Genomic DNA, 20,122 nt, shown 5'->3' on the forward strand with positions numbered 1-20,122 from the left:
TCCTCTAGTTATAACTGGAATGTAGCTGTTCTTTCATGTGAACACCAGTTTCCCTCACCTACCCCAGAGACTAGAGGTGGAGTAAGTGGCCACTTTGCTCCTTTTTGTCACTTACAAATCATTTCTGTTTCTTGTTCAAAATCCAGAGGTCATTTGAAGTATAGAAATTTTCAAGAGTAGACTGACTGATGTCACCTGAAATTCTTGACCACATATCTCAAATGAGCAATCTTTCCATGTTATGTGTCCTTTTCTACTATTAAAACCGACTATTCAACACCTTGTTCTCTTCTGAGTTCTTCAGAAACCCAGCCTCTCATGCCTATCATTTTATGACCTTTCCTCTTCCTTCACTGAGAGAATAGAAGAATCAACAGAGATTTATTCCCTTATATGTTTACCACCAAATTCACCATCTTACCTGCGTTTGTAACCATGTCATAATCCTTTCCTTTTCTTCTGTGCAATGTATAAAATAACCTGTTCTCATGTAAGGCCAGATCTTCTACTTTTAGTATAGGTCCCATCTACTAGTGCTCTGATACTCCTCTTGCATTATCAATATTTTTTTTTCTTCTGCAGTTATCCTCTTGCTCTTTACAATCATTGATTTCACTCAATCATTCACATCAGCATAAAGGTATGCTCTAAATCTACCCTCTTAAAAATACACTCTCGGCAGGGCATTGTGGCTCATGCCTGTAATCCCAGCACTTTGGGAGGCTGAGGCAAGCGATCATGAGGTCAGGAGTTCGAGACCAGGCTGACCAACATGGTGAAACTCTGTCTCTACTAAAAATACAAAAATTAGCTGGGTGTGGTGGTGCATGCCTGTAATCTCAGCTACTCAGGAGGCTGAGGCAGGAGAAACACTTGAACCCAGGAGGCGGAGGTTGCAGTGAGCTGAGATCACGCTGCTGTACTCCAGCCAGGCGACAGAGTGAGACTCTGTCTCAAACAAACAAACAAAAAAACCACACAAACAAAAAAAAAACCACTCTCGGGACACCAAATCAACGTCCAACTCCATGGTTTTTCCTTTTCTTAGCATGAAACCTCTCACTTCCTCACCTCATATTGTGTTCTTAATATACATCATTCAGGTTTACACTAAATATTTTCCATTCTTTTATTCTCCTTTTTTTTCAAGATTACCAATAACTTCCATACTATCAAGTTCAATGGTCACTTGTGTTGCCCCATATTACCTGTGAGAAGTATTTCATGAAACTATTTTTTCTTCTTAAAACATCTTTTGCCTTTGGCTGTTGTAATGCTCCACTCAACTGTTTTTTTCTGTTTTCAATTATTTTGGTTATATACCTAGGAGTATTATGTTGGGTCATATAGTAAGTTTATGTTTAACTTTTTGAGGAATTGCCAAACTGTTTTACATGGAGACTGCACCATTATACATTTCCTCCAGAAGTGTATGAGGGTTCCAGTTTATCCACATCCTCACCGACGCTTGTTATTTTCCATCTAAAAAATTATTTATATAGGCCAGGCACAGTGGCTCACGCCTGTAATCCCAGCGCTTTGGGAGGCCAAGGCGAGCGGATCAGCTGAGGTCAGGAGTGTGAGACCAGCCTGGCCAACATGGTGAAACCCCATCTGTACTAAAAATACAAAAAAAAATAGCTGGGCATGGTGGCACGCGCCTGTAGTGCCAGCTACATGCGAGGCTGAGGCAGGAGAATCACTTGAACCTGGGAGGTGGAGGTTGCAGTGAGCCGAGCTTGGGCTACTGCACTCCAGCCTGGGTGACAAAGCAAGACTCCGTCTCAAAAAAAAAAAAAAAAATTAATATAGTTATCTTAGTAGGTGTGAAGTGGTATCTTGTTGTGATTTTGATTTGCATTTTCCCTAATGACTGATGCTATTAAGCAGCTTTTCATGTATTTTTTGGTTATTTATACATCTTCCTTAGATAAATGTCAGCTTAAGTTCTTTACCCAACTTTTAATTGGGTGTTTTATTTTTTTGTTTTTGAGTTGTAAGAATATTCTGCCTACTAGGTCTTTGCCAAATACGTGATTTGCAAATATGTTTCTCCTTTTCTTTGGGTTGCCTTTTCATTTTTTTGTATATTTTTTGCAGCGGATTTTTAAATTTGATATAGTCCAGTTTAATCTTTGTTTGTTGCTTGTGCATTTGGTGGCATATCTAAAAAATTACCTAACCAAGTTTTATGTGTTTCTGACCTAGTTCTATATGTTTCTATATGTAACTCTGACCAAATATTCAAACTCATTCACTCAACAGATATATTTGTGACCACTTACTACATACCAGTCCCTACTCTATGCACTAGGAATAAAGTGATGATGGGACAGTTGTAGGAGATTGCTAGCTGATCACCAACACTCAAATAATCTTCTTCTTGGTAGATTCCATTTATCCATCTCTCTTGCAGTTAAATGTGGCTATGTGAGCTCTTGCCAATGAAATGTTAGTGGGAGTGATACATGTCCCTTTCAACCTGGCCTATAAATATTCCCATGTACTTTCCTCAATGATCTTTTCTGCTTCCACAATTGGAATGGAGGTGGCAAAAAGTGTTATTTTGCAAATTACCCCAATAGGGTTGTGACAAGCATTGAATATGGATGTGGTTATAACTATGCTTTAAATGTGTCTCCTCCAAAATTCAGATTTTGCCAATGTGATAGTATTAAGAGGCAGGGTCATTAAGAGGTGATTAGGGTATGAGGGCTCCTTGCTCATGAATAGGATCAGGGCCCTTAAAAAGAGTCTTCATACAACTTTAGACTGGCTTTTCCTTCTACCACCTTCCATGTGAAGACACAGCGTTCCTCCCCACCAGAGGATGCAGTAAAAAGGTACCATCTTGGAAGCAGAGAGCAAGCCCTTACCAGACAACCAAACCTGCTGGCACCTTGATCTTGGACTTCTCAGCATCTGGAATTGTGAGAAATAAATTTCTGATTTTTCTAACTTACCCAGTCTCAGGTATGACAATTATTTAGCTTAATTTCAGCATGTATTTAGTGGTCAATAAATGTTGGCTTCTGTAATTATGATTACAGTCTTTAATGATCTGAGATAGGAAGAAGGTAAAAAGCCTCACATAATTCAGCAGATAGTGAAATTAGGTCTGCACTGCTGTAGACGGAGTAGCAGACTTGCTGATGGTAACAGCTTTGTCTTTCTGCACAGTTTCTCTGTTGATGAACCAAGATAATCCTAAGCTTTCTTAAAGAATATTTAAAGGACCATAATTTTGGTTATGCTAATGTAATGAAATGCAGCTTATACCAAAAACAATATGAGAAGCTTGGTTACAGTGGTTTTGAAAATTCTAAATTTTGCTGGAACGTTTTTCATTTACACAACACTTCTGTAAAATAGCTGTGTAATAGAATCTGACTCCATGTTTTACATTTGACGGCTAACAATTTTCACGACCCACCGCTTCCTCTTCCTCTTCTTACCTAGATCTGATAAGAAAGCCCAGGTGATTCCTTCTTTAGGGCTAGTGTGAAGGTCAAACCATGCAAGCTCTAGTCTGTGTGTGGGACACTCATACCAGCTTTACCCCCTAACCGTCATAAAAACCAAGCCAGTTTTTTTTTTTTTCTCTCTGTTCTCTCAAGCATTCTTTTACCTGCTTGGAAACCTGTCCTGATCTCCCCAGAAAGCCTCATTATGTGAGTAATAAAATTTTCCATTCCCTTTTGGTGCATGTATCATCAGTTTTGACATCCAAACCAAATTTTTGGTGTGGAATCCATCCTGTCACATTGAATCTGTGAACAGGATATCTAGGCACTCTTCACTACCACCAGGGGTCTTTTTTCTCTTGCTTTAGCTTCCTAACTGGCCCTGCTACCTGCTGGTGACATGCAGTTTGAGCTACTGCCTGCCGCCTAGCTTGTACTTTAAACTGTACTGCTTTGTGCAGCATTGGTAGGGTTCTACCAAGCCTATGCTAAAGATTTCAACAACGTAAGTCAGCAGTTTAACGAATTGACATTTATTGACAGGAATATTGGGTTGGAGCCCTTCTTAATGCAGCCCTGAATCTTGTGTTTCAGCCTGGATCTGTGAATTCAGATTGAATCATGTGTCTCAATTCCAATATAAGATATGACTGAAACTAGGCTCAAGGATGAACTCTTCCATTTTTACCATCAGTTGTTTCTAAACCAGGTGTTAGTATTCTTTCTTTAGATAGTTGAGGAGAAAGACTGAGAGTCTCTTCAATATATAGGCCCACTGGGTGGTCACTCGTATGGAGGGAGAGCAGTTACTATTTGAAATGCTGAGAACACACTCCTAAAAGCAGATAACTCACTAGGAATTTTAAAAATGCTTCTTGCGATACTGTTTAGGTCAGTGTCACAAAAAAGATTTTGATCATCAGAGTTTTAGGGAGAAACATCCATGACACCCTTGTGGAAAAAAACAAGGGATTCATTCAACCATTTTCATGAAGGAGTCCCATAATCCTGATGATATTGACTTGATATGAGGTTCTCTGAAAGAAGAAACTTATATGAATAAGGTAGAGAGGAATGTCCATGAATTGTATGCAGTAACCACACACACACACACACACACACACACACACACACACACCTTGGGAAAGTTGCCTGGTAGAGGCACGTGTTGTTGGAGAAAAGTGAGATAACTCACATCTGTATTTAGACTTAAATATGGGTACACTGGCTCAGAAGGATTTTCGATAAGACATACAAAATATCCAGTATTGGTGAAGGCTGGGAGACAATAGAATGAATGACTGTTTGGGGTAGCCATGGGGAATGGCTTGGGGGAAACACCCTTCTAAGCCATGTGACACACCACAATTAAACTAGGAGAGACAAAGAAGGGTGAGAGGTCACTTTGGAATGACCCTTATTGGTGTTGAGGAAGCTCTCCTTTTTCTCTAACCAGACCGTTTAGACTCCTCTGTACCCTGTCCCTCCCCGCATGGAATTGTCAGGAGTGGTGCTTTGTGATGTGTAAGCCATGAAATTGTCAGGAGTGTTGCCTGGTGATGTCTAAGCCACCCCAGGGCTACCATTGGCAGAGTAATTTCTTGCTGGCCAATCAGACTGAAGAATGTGGAATCTCATTGTCCTGAGGAGTATATATAGAGAGAGATCAGGAGGCCTGGAGTAGGCTACTGTTGCTCTAGGGTGGCAGAGGTTAGGGAAAAATCAGGAGAGGCTGTAGGCTTCTGTTCATCTAGGATGGCAGAGTTTAGTGAAGAAGAGGAAGACACTGTACGCTACTGTTGTTCTACGATAGAAGATGTTCCTAAAGAAATAAAAGAGGCTATAGCCTACTTTTGCTCTAAGATGGCGGAGATTAACAAGGAGCCAGAAGGGAATATAGGCCACCATTGCTACATTATCCCAAAGGTTACCGAAGAAGTAGGAGAAGCTAGTTCAGACATGCCTGAACCATCCACAAGCACAAGCCAAGAAAATCCCAGCATGAAATGGAGAAAGAAAACTACTTGTGAAGCTAAAGAAGGTGAAACTGACGAGGTGAGATATCCCTAATTATGTGACTCTTCCTCCCCATTGATACCTAACCCAAGATTCCTATCTTGTCCTTATCTGGCACAAAATCTTTCCTCAACCTTTACACATCATCACAAAATCTCCCTTTCCACACATTCCCCATCCACTTCTCCAAATTAATGTCTCTTTTGGCTCACTCTGTTTTTCTTCCAGTTGTTGAAGGCAGCAAAGAAGATAAGATCATTTGTTCAGCAGAATTCAGAAAGACGTAAAGCGGGGAAAAAGTCAACTGTATTAATTTTTTATTACCACAGTAATAAAAAAAGGGATGAAAATCAGCCAAATGAGGATGAAGACAGCCACGAGGAGTCTCCCACCTCAAGTGATTCTGAGAGCTCATCAGAAGACCAAGACCTATCTCATCTCTAGGTTAACCTGTAGAAATGGTCTCCTGTGCAGAGAAACTACATATTGCACCAAGATTCTTGGATGTTGGTGATTAAAATTCAACCAAAAGATTTTGAAAAGTTCTGTATATCTCTGTGGTGTTTTCTAATAATGGAGAGGGAGGGAAAGAAGGGGAAGAGCATGTGTGTGAGGAGGGAGGGAGTTGAGAACCTTCCAGGTTGTGAGACAGGCTGGCAGCCACAGTTAGCCAGACATTGGGATTAAGGACTAGATGAGGAACGAGCACTGAAGACAAATTTCCTGCTTAATAATTTATTCCACAGTAAAAGAGGAAAAGGAATTGGTGTTTCTGTGTGTGTGGGAGGGTGTGTAGATAGGGAGAGTTGTGATGTGTGTGGGGTGGTAGTATGCAACAATGGGTTTGATTCCGTTTTTGATGTTTGTCTGCCGCCAGATTTTAAGCTTCATCTCATTCCCTTCTCCTACCCCACATCTGATCAAGCTGATAAAAACAACTGGAGAGTTACCGAATTTAAAATGGAAATGAACAGATATGCCCAGCCTCAACTATTTTAATTATTCCCTTGCCTAAAATCCCCATATCCATGGCATCAATTCTTTCCAAATATCCCCTACTGATCATGGACAATCTAACCTAATGAGTAATAAATTAAAATTAAGTCTTTGGTACTTGTGATCAGCTTGAAAAATGGGACCCTATGGACTGCCTCACGCAGTTAAAATAAGTTAATAATTAACATCTTCCTCCGTTGCTTTTTAAAAAGCCCAATCTAAATTAAAATAGAATCTTCAATAATTGAAACCCATTATATAAGACCTATTTAGAGAATTAGACCTGTATAGATGATTACCCTCACTGCTTATGCATTTAACAGCCAAATTTGGATTGTTCTTAAATCTGGAAAATATAAATGGTGCCTCAGTGTATATTACTGTAACCTTAATGCCATGGTTCCGCTCATCAGGTCTTCATACCTAATATTATTCAAATTACTGATTCCGTCCAATACGTATCTGGTAAATAATTTGCAGTAATAGCAAAGTATTTGGCTAAATGTCCTGTTCACTTCCTGTTTCAACAGCCTCTCACCTGCAGTGTACTTACCTTCACCTTCAAAGGGACACAATACAACTCTACCAGGGTACTTGGTGGGGTATCTTTCCACTTCCGTCATCTCATATAATCTTCACAGGCAGAATATTAACTACATCTAGATTTTCCTAGATGCTTAGGTATGACATTACACTGATGACAACCTCTTCTGAGGAGTTTCCTATGAGACACTTCTTCAGGACATAAAAATGTTAGCAAACAAGATCACAGAAAGGAAATCAGCCATTGCCCTCACACATAGTACAAAGCCACACTACATCAGTTAAATTTCTGAAAATTATTTGGTAATCTGAGGGCTGCTCCAATGCAACAGTGTCAAGAAAAAGCTTTTAGTCTCAGCACCCACATTTTTAAAACAAGTCTAATATCATTTAGACATTTTTGGATCCTGGAGGTAATATATTCCCTACATACAAATTTATTTAAGTGTATTTGTTCTGTCACTTGTAAATTGGTCCATCTTGAATGAAGGCACCTGCAACAAAAGGCTCTGGAATTTGTCTAAATTGGTATGCAACAGGCACTTGTGTTAGGTCTCCCCAGAGATTTAAGCACTGTAGAGATTTTAGCAACCTCATTTCATACTTACTGAAGTCACCAGACCAGCGATGATAGCCTTTAGTTGCCCATGGGCTTCTGATACAAGGAACTGCTCTGTTTGGCTTTATGCTATATGCCATTAGTGTGGCAACTGGTGGCAACCTACTGGGTTTTGACCAGAAATATAAGTTCTCTCAGGCCCTGTACCTGTGACCCTCAACATCTAGGTGTTCATTATGCCTGGGTCCTGGAATTAGCAACCAGTTAGCTCATCATGGCTAGTGAAACTTCCTCACTACAGGATGGAGCCACACCTGATTTTTCTGTATGTTCCCACCTACAGGAGACGGTAACTCCTCTGTCCTCAGTCCCTCACTAGATTCCACAGTTCTGTAAGAGGACATTGCTCTCTCAGACTCCTTGGATAACCAGGGAGTCCCTTAGAATCAACAGAGTGACTACCAAAGGATTATCATTCACTATTACCAATGGCATTACCACCCTCACCCCTAATAGAGGTTGCTTGGGAACTGCTGCTTTTCATATGTTAACCAAAATTTCCCTGATAAAGGACAAAACCCAAGATTCAGTCGGCCAAACTAAACAATCATCTTAACACTGGATGTCCTGGCCATTAATTGACCTCATCTGAACATTTTTAGAGACCTTTGAGCTATTGTCAATGGTCTGACTATTTGGTCTGGTGTTGTGGGAAGTCAGGGACCCCAAATGGACGGAACGGCTGAAGCCATGGCAGAAGAATGTGAATTGTGAAGATTTCATGGACATTTATTAGTTCCCCAAATTAATACTTTTGTAATTTCTTATGCCTGTCTTTACTGCAGTCTCTAAACATAACTTGTAAAGATTTCATGGACACTTATCACTTCCCCAATCAATACCCTTGTGATTTCCTATGCCGTCTTTACTTTAATCTCTTAATCCTGTCAGCTGATGAGGATGTATATCGCCTCAGGACCCTGTAATAATTGCATTAACTGCACAAATTGTACAGCATGTGTGTTTGAGCAATATGAAATGTGGGCACCTTGAAAAAAGAACAGGATAGCAGCAGTTGTTCAGGGAATAAGAGAGATAACCTTAAACTCTGACCGCTGGTAAGCCGGTTGAAACAGAGCCATATTTCTCTTCTTTCAAAAGCAAATGGGAGAAATATTGCTGAATTCTTTTTCTCAGCATGGAACATCCCTGAGAAAGAGAATGCATACCTGGGGGTGGGTTTCTGAACTGCCCCCCCTGGGCGTGGTTGTCTCTTTTGGTCGAGACTGCAGAGGTGAAATAGAGTCCAGTCTCCCATAGTGCTCCCAGGCTTATTAGGAAGAGGAAATTCCCACCTAATAAATTTTGGTCAGACCGGTTGATCTCAAAACCCTGTCTCCTGATAAGATGTTATCAATGACAATGGTGCCCAAAACTTCATTAGCAATTTTAATTTCGCCTCGGTCCTGTGGTCCTATCATCTCACCCTGCCTCCACTTGCCTTGTGATATTCTATTACCTTGTAAAGTACTTGATGTCTGTGATCCACACCTATTTGCACACTCCCTCCCCTTTTGAAACTCCCTAATAAAAACTTGCTGGTTTTTGTGGCTTGTTGGGGCATCACGGAACCTACGGACATGTGATGTCTCCCCCGGACGCCCAGCTTTAAAATTTCTCTGTTTTGTACTCTGTCCCTTTATTTCTCAAGCTGGCCGACGCTTGAGGAAAATAGAAAAGAACCTATGTGAATATTGGGGCAGATTACCCAATAGTCTGGCCATTGAGAAAACAATTCTTTATCCAAGTTTGCCCCATTTGGGTTAAAGAACTCTTCAGTTATTTTGACTCATAGATGCTCCAAATATAAATTAAGATTATGCATTTCTCTGTACATATGAAAACCTCAATACCATGTTCTTAGCAAGGTACTCCTTTGTGTTTGGTGTTGTAGACTTTTGAGTTCCAGACATCATTGATAGTGACCAAGATACTCATTTCACTTCTTAAAATAAACAACATTCAGCTCTTGAATAAGGCAATGGAACTTTTACCTTCCTTGTTGATTTTAGGTAGGAGGCCTCATAGAATGTTATTTAAACTAGTTCAAAATAAATACAACATGGCAAATTTCAGTTGTCAGTCAAGCATCAGGGCTGAAGTTTCATACAGTCTTACTCCATTTTTGTTATTTGACTCATGTAAATAATAATCCTTATTGTACCCTCTTGGTGCATGTGTGGCACCATTAGTCTTGACTTTGAAACCAAATTTTGAGTGTTGGGTATAAATTCCACTTCTTCAGGATGACTATAAGAAGCTCATATACTGCATACTATATATATATATATATATATATGCATATATATTTACGCATATTATGCATTTATCTAATATATGCATTAGTGGTCATATGAATATGACATTTTATTGTACCAATGTCTCAGGAAACAAATATTTTATGGAGTGCCTGATATGTGTCAGACCTGTTCTAGTTCCTGGGCTTACAGTTAAGAATGTATAGTCTATAGTTATGCAGTTGTTTAATTTATATTTACATGGTCAAAGGGAAGGGTGAGAATGGTGGTAGTGGGACAGAGGCCAACATTTTACTTAGGAGATGTGGGAAAATCTCTGAGGAGTTGACTTTTGAATTCAGAACTAAACAATGAGATAGAATCTGCTGTGTGAAGACTTTATAAACAACATCTTAGATATAAAGAAGAGCAAGTAGCAAGGTCATGAAGTAAGAATAAGGACAAAGTGTTGAGGAGCAGCAAATAGGCAAGTATGCCTGGAGTAGAGTGAGAGGAGGAAGAATGGAAATAGACAACTGAGACTAGAGAGCTTGGCAAAGATAAAGACACGTAGAGACGCGTAGTGTTAAGAACTTGGGTTTTATTTTACATGTAGTGGAAGCCATTTTGGCTTTGATGCATGACAGTGATGTAGATTGATTTAATTTTTAGAAAGATCACTGGATGTTGCGGATTTGATAAGACCACAGATGTGACAGATTGTAGCAACAATGCATGTATAAGATAATATTGGCTAAGACTAGGCTTGTAGCAGGAAGAATATAACTTAGTATCTAACATAGCAGTTTAGAGGATAGGCTTTGAAGTTTGACCTCATTTTAAAGTATCACCACCTAAAGGCTATTTGTTCCTGAGCAAGTTCCTTAACCTCTGTAAGGATTAATTCCCTGATGTATAAAATGAGATGATAATGGTACGCCTCTATGTCCTAGGGTCACTGTGGAATTGAATGAAGTAATTTATGTAAAAAACCTGGTACTATATTAGACACATAATAGGCATTTGATAAAATGGCTACTGTTATTAACAACCATAATATAAATAAATACATAAATAAAAGCAAGCTACTTCTTGCTTTTCTTTGCCAACTCTCCAAGTGCTAGCATGTCATGTATAAGCTGCTGTTAACTCATGATTACTGAGCCCTTATTTGTTTTTATTGAAGACACAATTATCTTTGGTCACCTGTGCTCAATAGCTAGGCATTCTGGTACCCTTATGTATTAGTTCATTCTCACGCTGCTATGAAGAAATACCCAAGACTGGGTAATTTGTAAAGAAACAAGTGTTAATTGACTCACAGTTCCGCATGGCTGGGAAAGTCTCAGGAAATTTTCAATCGTCGTGGAAGGGAAAGCAAACACATCCTTCTTCACAAGGCAACAAGAGAGAGGTACTGAGCAAAAGGGAAAAAAGTCCCTTATAAAACCATCAGATCTCCTGAGAACTCACTATCATGAGAACAGCATGAGGATAACTGACCCCATGATTCAATTACTTCCAAGCAGGTCCCTCCCACAACATGTGGGGATTATGGGAACTACAATTTAAAAAGAGATTTGGGTGGGGACACAGCCAATCCATATCACCTTAGATACTTCATAATAACTGGTCATATATGGGTTATGATTAATTTATAAAATGAAGTTGTGGTAGTGGCTGATCTATGACATTTTCTCTTTGTACCTGATGAGTCATCATTTGAACATCTCTCCTCTCCAACCTCCTTCCACAGGCGTAAATGAGCAGCAACCCATATTTCTAACCTAACTGCAGACAAGTTGCTTAACTTAGCCAGATTTCTTTGGTGTTTTTTTTTTTTCTGTTAAATGCATATTTGAGTGTTTCTTCATCCAGAAAACAATGTTTGAATTTTTTTGAAGCCAGTTCTCATTTTATTACTTTCAAACCAGAACTTTCTCTAAATATCTTTGTCCCTTGGTGCTTTTAGTTGTTTCCCCCATGCTTTTATCCTGGACATCTGATACCTCATGAGATATGATGGTTTTATAAATGGGAGTTCCCCTGCATAAGATTTCTTGCCTGCCTCCATGTAAGATGTGATTTTGCTCCTCATTTGCCTTCTGCCATGATTGTGAGGCATTTCCAGCAATGTGGAACTGAGTCAAGTAAACTCGTTCCTTTATAAATTACCCAGTCTTGGGTTTGTCTTTATTAGCAGCAAACTAATACAGCAACAGACTAATACAGCAAATTGGTACCGCAGAGAGTGGAGCACTGCTGTAAAGATATCCAAACATGTGGAAGCGTCTTTGGACCTGGGTAACAGGCATAGGTTGGAACAGAGGTTTGGAGGTCTCAGGAGAGGACAGGAAGATATGGAGAACTTTGGAACTTCCTAGAGACTTGTTGAATGGCCTTGACCAAAAGGCAGATAGTGATATAGACAATAAAGTCCAGGCTGAGGTGGTCTCAGATGGAGATGAGGAACTTGGGAACTGGAGTAAAGGTCATTCTTGCCATAGAAAGAGACTTATGGCATTTTGCCTCTGCCCTAGAGATCTGTGGAACTTTGAACTTGAGAGAGATAATTTAGGGTATCTGGCAGAAGAAATTTCTAAGCAGCAAAGTGTTCAAGAGGAAACAGAGCATAAAACTGCGAAAAGTTTGCAGCCTGATAATGCAATAGAAAAGAAAAACCTATTTTCTGGGGAGAACTTAAGCCAGCTCCAAAAATTTGCATAAGTAATGAGGAACCAAATACTAATTGTTAAAACAATGGGGAAAATGACTCCAGGGCATGTCAGAGACCTTCATTGCAGCCCCTTCCATCACAGGCTTGGAGGCCTAGAAGAGAAAAACGGTTTCTTGTGCCAGATCCAGGGACCCTCTGCTGTGTGTAGCCTCTTGACTTGGTGCCTGCTTCCTAGGCACTTCAGTCCAAGGTTAAAAGTGGCCAAGGTGCATCTCAGGCCATTGCTTCAGAGGATTCAAGTCCTAAGCCTTGGTAGCTTCCAGATGATGTTTGTCCCGTGGGTATGTGGAAGACAAAAATTGAGATTTGGGAACCTCTTTCTACTAGATTTCAGAGGATATATAGAAACACATGGCTGTCCAGGCAGAGGTTTGCTGCAGGGGTGGACCCCTCATGGAGAACCTCTGCTTGGCCTGTGTGGAAGGGAAATGTGGGGTCAGAACCCCCACACAGAGTCCCCACTGGGGCACTGCCTAGTGAAGCTGTGGGAAGAGGGCCACTGTCCTCCAGACCCCAGAATGGTAGATCCACTGACAGCTTGCACCGTGCACCTAAAAAAGCTGCAGACACTCAATGCCAGCCTGTGAAAACAGCTGGGAGAGGGGCTGTACCCTGCAAAGCCACAGGGGCAGAGCTGCCCAAGGCCATGGGAGTCCACTACTTGCATCAGCGTGAACTGGATGTGATACATGGAGTCAAAGGAGATCATGTTGGAACTTTAAGGTTTAATGACTGCCCTGTTGGATTTTGGACTTGAATGGGGCCTGTAGCCCCTTTGTTTTGGCCAATTTCTCCCATGTGGAATGGGCTTCTTTACCCAGTGCCTATACTTGCATTGTGTCTCGGAAGTAACTAACTTGCTTTTGATTTTACAGGCTCATAGGCAGAAGGGACTTACCTTGTCTCAGATGAGACCTTGGCCTGTGGACTTTTGAGTTAATGCTGAAATGATTTAAGCCTTTGGGGGACTTTTGGGAAGGCATGATTGGTTTTGAAATGTGAGGACATGAGATTTGGGAGGGGCCGGTGGCAGAATGATATGGTTGGCTGTGTCCCCATCCAAATCTCACCTCGAATTGTAATAATTCCCATGTCAAGGGTTGGGCCAGGTGGAGATAATTGAGTCATGGTGGTGACTTCTGCCCTACTGTTGCCATGGTAGTGAATACATCTCAGGAGATCTGATGGTTTTATAAATGGGAGTTAACCTGCCCAAGCTCTCTTGCCTGCTGCCACGTAAGATGTGACTTTGCTGCTCATTTGCCTTCTGCGATGATTGTGAGGCCTCCCCAGTCATGTGGAATTGTGAGTCCATTAAACCTCTTTCCTTTATAAATTACCCAGTCTCAGTTATGTCTTTATTAGTAGTATAAGAACAGACTAATACACTATCTTTCCACATTATTGTCATTTAGAACTATAATTAACAAGCTGTAGGCTGGGCATGGTGGCTCACGCCTATTATCCCAGCACTTTGGAAGGTGTGGTGGGCAGATCAGGAGGTCAGGAGTTCGAGACCAGCCTGGCCAATATGGTGACACCGAATCTCTAATAAAAACAACGAAAATTAGCTGGGCGTGGTGGCATGCACCTGTAGTTTCAGCTATTCGGGAGGCTGAGGCAGAAGAACTCTTTTGAATCCAGGAGGCGGAGATTGCAGTGAGCCGAGACCATGCCACTGCACTCCAGCCTGGGCGACAGAGTGAGACTCCATCTCAAAAACACACACACACAAATAAACAAAAAACCAAGCTGTTTACTGCTCCTTACATGTCACTGATGAGCAAGTAAAATAATGCTACGTGTTTTTCCTTCCTCTTTGAATTAATTGCTTTCTCTTCCCCACCTATGTCTGATGAGTGATGAAAGCTTATTCATTCTTCAAGGCTAAGATCAACTGTTGCTCCCACTCTGATGTCTCCCCACCACCAACCCCAGCAGAGTTAGTGGCTCCTGTTGTCCTACTACTGCTTGTATTAGAGCACTTACCATGTTGTATTAAAATCATTGATTTACAACTTTGTCTCCCTCATTATACAATATACACCAGGAAGAAGCATATTTCATTCATTTTTGTAATTGCAACCACCTTAATACACTTATCACAACATCATGGTGGCTGCTCAATGTATGTTTGATGAATAAATGGAAGACAAAACAATCATCAATTTTATACATGTTAGGTTATTTTCTGAATCTGCTGTATAATGTTTTATTTAGAAATGTGGCTATGGTTTGAATGTGTCCCCAAAATTGCATGTATTGAAAATATAATCCTCAGATTCATATGTCAATAGGAGGTGAGGTATTTGGGAAGTAATTTGGATTGGATAAGTTCATCAGGATGGAGCCCCTATGATATGGGAATAGTAGCTTTATAGGAAGAGGTAGAGATACCTGGGCTGACTCCAATGCTGTTGCCCTCTCACCATGTGATGCTATCTCTCATCTTATGATGTAGGAAGAAGGCCCTCACCAGATGCTAACACCATGCCCTTGGACTTCCCAGTTCTAGAAAAATGAGCTAAATAAACTTTTTGTTTTGTTTTGGTTTTTTTTTTTGAGATGGATTCTCGCTCTGTCACCCAGGCTGTAGTGCAGTGGTGTGATCTTGGCTGACTGCAACCTCTGCCTGGGGCTCAAGCAATTTTTCTGCCTCAGTCTCCTGAGGAGCTGGGACTACAGGCTCCTGCCACAATGCCCAGCAATTTTTTTTTTTTTTTTGTATTTTTAGTAGAGATGGGGTTTCACCATGTTAGCCAGGATGGTCTCAATCTCCTGACCTTTTGATCTGCCCACCTTGGTCTCCCAAAGTGGTGGGATTACAGGCGTGAGCCACCACGCCCAGCCATAAAGTCCTATTGTTTTTAATTTAGCCGGTATGTAGTATTACATTTTAGTAAGATAAAATGGATTAAGACAAAGGTTAAAGCTTAAAATCATTTAAAAGTTTTATTTAAAAAAAATTCAGGGTGGGGCATGGTGGCTCACGCCCGTAATCCTAGCATTGTGGCAGGCTGAGGCGAATGGATCACAAGATCAGGAGTAAAAGACCAGCCTGACGAATATGGTGAAACCCCATCTCTACTAAAAATACAAAAATTACCTGGATGTGGTGGTGCATGCTTGTAGTCCCAACTACTCGGGAGGCTGAGGCAGGAGAATCGCTTGAACTCGGGAGGTGGAGGTTGCAGTGAACTGAGATCGCACCACTGCACTCCAGCCTGGGTGACAGAGCAAGCCTCCATCTAAAAAAAAAAAAAAAAAAAAAAAAAAAAAAAAAAAAAAATTCAAGTTACAAGAAAGTTTAAAAATACATAAAACACTGAAAACCAAAAATATCCAGCAATATGCACAATATTGGCAACTGTCTTTTCATATATACATAGCTTTATACGTATAAACGCTCATGTGAATTTTTGTAAGAGTTATGTATACACGTATATACATATATGTATATATTTAATGTTTAGAAATACCATCTCTATAAAATTTTGCATTTCTTTACTCTCTCCTCCAATTGGATAACCAATGTTAAAAGGTGATTGTGCATTTTTCCATATCTTTGCCAATTTCATATAGTAATATAGCATATATACATATACGTACACCTGTATAGAAGCACTGTTTTACTCTTTAATGCATCTTGGTTATATAACTTAGAAACACTACATAAAAATCTATCCACATTTTCTGGTATAGAATTATCATACTTTTAAATGTAGTCATGTGAATGAGGATGGCTTAAATGAAACTTATTAAGCCATTTCTCTATTGCAGGCATTCAGGTTGATTCCAGTTTTTGGCCACTGCACTTTATTGGTCTTTTTTGGCTGCTATAACACAATACCACAGAATGGGTTGTTCAAACAACAGAAATTTATTTCTCATTGTCTGGAGACCAGAAATCTGAGATTAGCATGCCAGTATGATGCGTTCTGGTGATGATTTTTTTCCTAGTTATAGACAGTGGCCTTCTCATTGCATCCTCACATGGAAGGGAGAGGAAGCTCTCTAGTGTCTGTTACAAGGGCACTAATTCTGTCAGATAAAGGCCCCACCCTTACGAACTCATCTAATCTTAATTACTTCCTTAGAGGCCCCATCTCCAAATACAACCATGGAGGGTGTATTAGTTTTCATACTGCTATAAAGATACCACCTGAGAGTACATAATTCATAAACTAAGGAGATTTAAGTGACTCACATTTCCTCATGGCTGGGGAGGCTTTAGGAAAATTAAAATCATGGCAGAAGTGGAAGCAGGCACATCTTACGTGGCGGCAGGCGAGAGAGCCAGAGAGCGAAGAAGGAACTTGCTAATAACTTACAAAACCATCAGATCTCATGAGAACTCACTCACAATCGTGAGAACAGCATGGGTGAAACTGCCCCCCTGATTTAATCATCTCTCACCAGCTTCCTCCCTCAACACCTGGGAATTACAATATGAGATGAGATTTGGGTGGAGACATAGAGACAAACCATTTCATTCTGCCACTGGCCCCTCCCAAATCTCATGTCTTGTCACATTTCAAAACAAATTATGCCTTTCCAACAGCCCCCCAAAGTCTTAACTCATTTCAACAGTAACTCAAAAGTCCACAGTCAAAACTCACATCTGAGACAAGGCAAGTCCCTTCTACCTATGAGCCTGCAAAATCAAAAGCAAGCTAGTTACTTCCAAGACACAAAGGGGGTAAAGCCACTGGATAAATGTTCTAATTGCAAATTGGAGAAATTGGCCAAAACAAAGTGGCTACAGGCCCCACGCAAGTCCGGAATCCAACAGGGCAGTCATGATATTTTAAAGCTCCAAAATTATCTCCTTTAAATCCATGTTTCATATCCAGGTCACTCTGGCACAGGAGGTGGGTTCCCATGATCTTGGGCAGCTCTGCCCCTGTGGCTTTGCAGGGTATAGCCCCACTCTCAGCTGCTTTCACAGGCTAGCATTGAGTATCTGTGGCTTTTCCAGGTGCACAGTGCAAGCTGTCTGTGGATCTATCATTTTTGGGTCTGGAGGATGGTAGCCGCCTTCTTTCATTCTAGTAGACAGTGCCTCAGTGAGGACTCTGTGTGGGGGCTCCAACCCCACATTTCCCTTCTGCACTGCCCTAGCAGAGGTTCTCCATGTGGGCTCCACCCGTGCAGCAAATTTCTGCCTGGACAATCAGGTATTTCCATAAATCCTCTGTAATCTAGGCAGAGGTCCCTAAACCTCAATTTTTGAGTTCTGTGCTCCCACAGACCCAACACCACATGGAAGCCACCAAAGCTTGGGTCTTGCACCCTCTGAAACAACGGCCCAAGCTGTACCTTGGCCCCTTTTAGCCAAGGCTGGAGCTGGAGCAGCTGGGACACAGGGCATCAATTCTTGATGCTGCACACAGCAGGGGGCCATGGGCCCTGCCCAGTGAACCAGTTTTTTCTTCTTGGCCTCTGGGCCTGTGATGGGAGGGGCTGCCAGCAAGATCTCTGAAATGCCATGGAGACATTTTCCCCATTGTCTTGGTGATTAACAATAGGCTTTTCATTACTTATGCAAATTTCTGCAACTGACTTAAATTTCTCCCAGGAAAATGGGTTTTTCTTTTCTATTGCATTGTCAGGTTGCAAATAATCTAAACTTCTATGCTCTGCTTCCTCTTGAACACTTTGCCACTTAGAAATTTCTTCTGTCAGATACCATAAATCATCTCTGTCAAGTTAAAAGTTCCACAAATCTCCAGGGCAGGGGCAAAATGCTACCAGTCTCTTTGCTAAACATAGCAAGAGTGATTTTTACTCTAGTTCCCAATAAGTTTCTCATCTCCACCCGAGACCACCTCAGCCTGGGCTTCACTGTTCACATCACTATCCACATTTTGGTCAAAACCACACAACGAGTCTCTAGGAAGCTCCGAACTTTCTCACATCTTCCTGCCTTCTGAGCCCTCCAAACTGTTCCAACCTCTGCCCATTACCCAGTTCCAAAGTCACTTTCACATTTTCAAGTATCTTTATAGCAGCGCCCCACTCTGTGCTATCAATTTACTGAATTAGTCCATTTTCACGCTGCTATAAAGATATTCTCAAGACTAGGTAATTCATGAACAAAGGAAGTTTAATCAACTCACAGTTCTGCATGTCTCGGGACACCTCAGGAAACTTACAATCATGGTGGAAGGGAAAGCAGGCACATCTTACATGGTGGCAGTTGAGAGAGCCAGCAAGCGAATGAGAAACTTACCAAACACTTACAATACCATCGGATCTCGTGACAATTCACTCATTATCATGATAACAGCATGAGAGAAACCACCCCCATTATCCAAATCATCCCCCACCAGATTCCCCTCTCAACACCTGCGGATTACAATTCGAGATGGTATTTGGGTGGGGATACAGAGCCAAACCATATCAGGGGGATTAGGGCTTCCACATATGGATTTTGGGAAGACATAAATATATAGTCTGTATCTCTCGTGCTGCATACTGAGTCATGTGCTGCATACCAATATTTCAGTCAATGATGCACTGCATATACTATGGTGTTTTCCTAAGATTATAATAGAGCTGAAAAGTTCCTTTTGCCTAGTAACATTGTAGCAGAATGCAATACTCATATGTTTGTGATAATTCTGGTATAAACAAACCTACTCTACTACCAGTAATATAAATGTGTAGCTCATACAATTATGTGTAGTAAATAATATTTGATGATGACAACAAACAAATATGTTGCTGGTTGTATATTGTGAAAGGAAAATAAATCTTGGGACCCCAAAATTACTAAGCTAAAGAAAAAAGTTAAGCTGGGAACTGCTTAGGGCAAAACTGCCTCCCATTCGATTCAAAGTCATTTTTCTGCTCACTGAGATAAATGTGTATCTGATTGCCTCCTTTGGAAAGGCTAATCAGAAACTCAAAAGAATGCAACAATTTGTCTCATCTACCTGTGACATGGAAGCCCCTTCCTTTGCTTTGAGTTGTCCTGCCTTTCTGAACTGAACCATTGTTCATCTTACATATATTGATGGATGTTTTGTGTTTCCCTAAAATGTATAAAACCAACTGTACCCCGACCACCTCAGGCACATGTCATCAGGACCTCCTGAGGCTGTGTCATGGGTCTGCATCCTTAACTTTGGCAAAATAAACTTCCTAATTGTCTGAGACCTGTTTCAGATATTTGGGGTTCACAGTATTCACCATGCTATCCGTAATTTTCATCACGATTTTAGAATGTACTTCTTCTGGAATAATGTTAACTATAAAACAGTCTGAGGTCAGTCCTTCAGGAGGTATTTCAGAAGAAGTCGTTGTTATCATAAAAGATGACAGCTCCATTCCTGTTATTGCCACTGAAAAACTTACAGTGGGACAAGTTGTGGAGGTGGACAACAGTGATATTGACAGTCCTGACCCTGTGTAGCCCTAGGCAAATGTGTGTTTATGTCTTTAAAGAAAAAGTTTAAAAAGTGCAATAAATTTAAAAATAGAGGAAAGCTTATAGAATAAGGATATA

At 40.8% G+C, this 20,122-nt stretch overlaps 2 protein-coding genes across 2 annotated transcripts in view; both read left to right on the forward strand.

Moving 5' to 3' along the window:
- MAGEC3 (MAGE family member C3) overlaps window positions 1-20,122 on the forward strand; it is a 671,639-nt gene that overhangs the window by 402,570 nt on the left and 248,947 nt on the right.
- On the forward strand, window positions 5,144-6,022 carry LOC100978157 (uncharacterized). Its single transcript, XM_003804475.3, has 2 exons — window positions 5,144-5,519; window positions 5,709-6,022. Exons 1-2 carry the CDS (start codon window positions 5,220-5,222, stop codon window positions 5,922-5,924), a joined length of 516 nt encoding a protein of 171 aa, XP_003804523.1. The 5' UTR covers window positions 5,144-5,219; the 3' UTR covers window positions 5,925-6,022.

The sequence above is a fragment of the Pan paniscus genome, chromosome X, assembly GCF_029289425.2.
Source record: "Pan paniscus chromosome X, NHGRI_mPanPan1-v2.0_pri, whole genome shotgun sequence".
In the NCBI taxonomy this organism is placed as follows: Eukaryota; Metazoa; Chordata; class Mammalia; order Primates; family Hominidae; genus Pan; species Pan paniscus.

Coding starts and splice junctions, on each gene's coding strand:
- LOC100978157 (XM_003804475.3), top strand. CDS start 5,220: ATGGCAGAGTTTAGTGAAGAAGAGGAAGACACTGTACGCTACTGTTGT. Junction 5,520..5,708: donor AAGAAGGTGAAACTGACGAG/GTGAGATATCCC, acceptor TTTTTCTTCCAG/TTGTTGAAGGCAGCAAAGAA.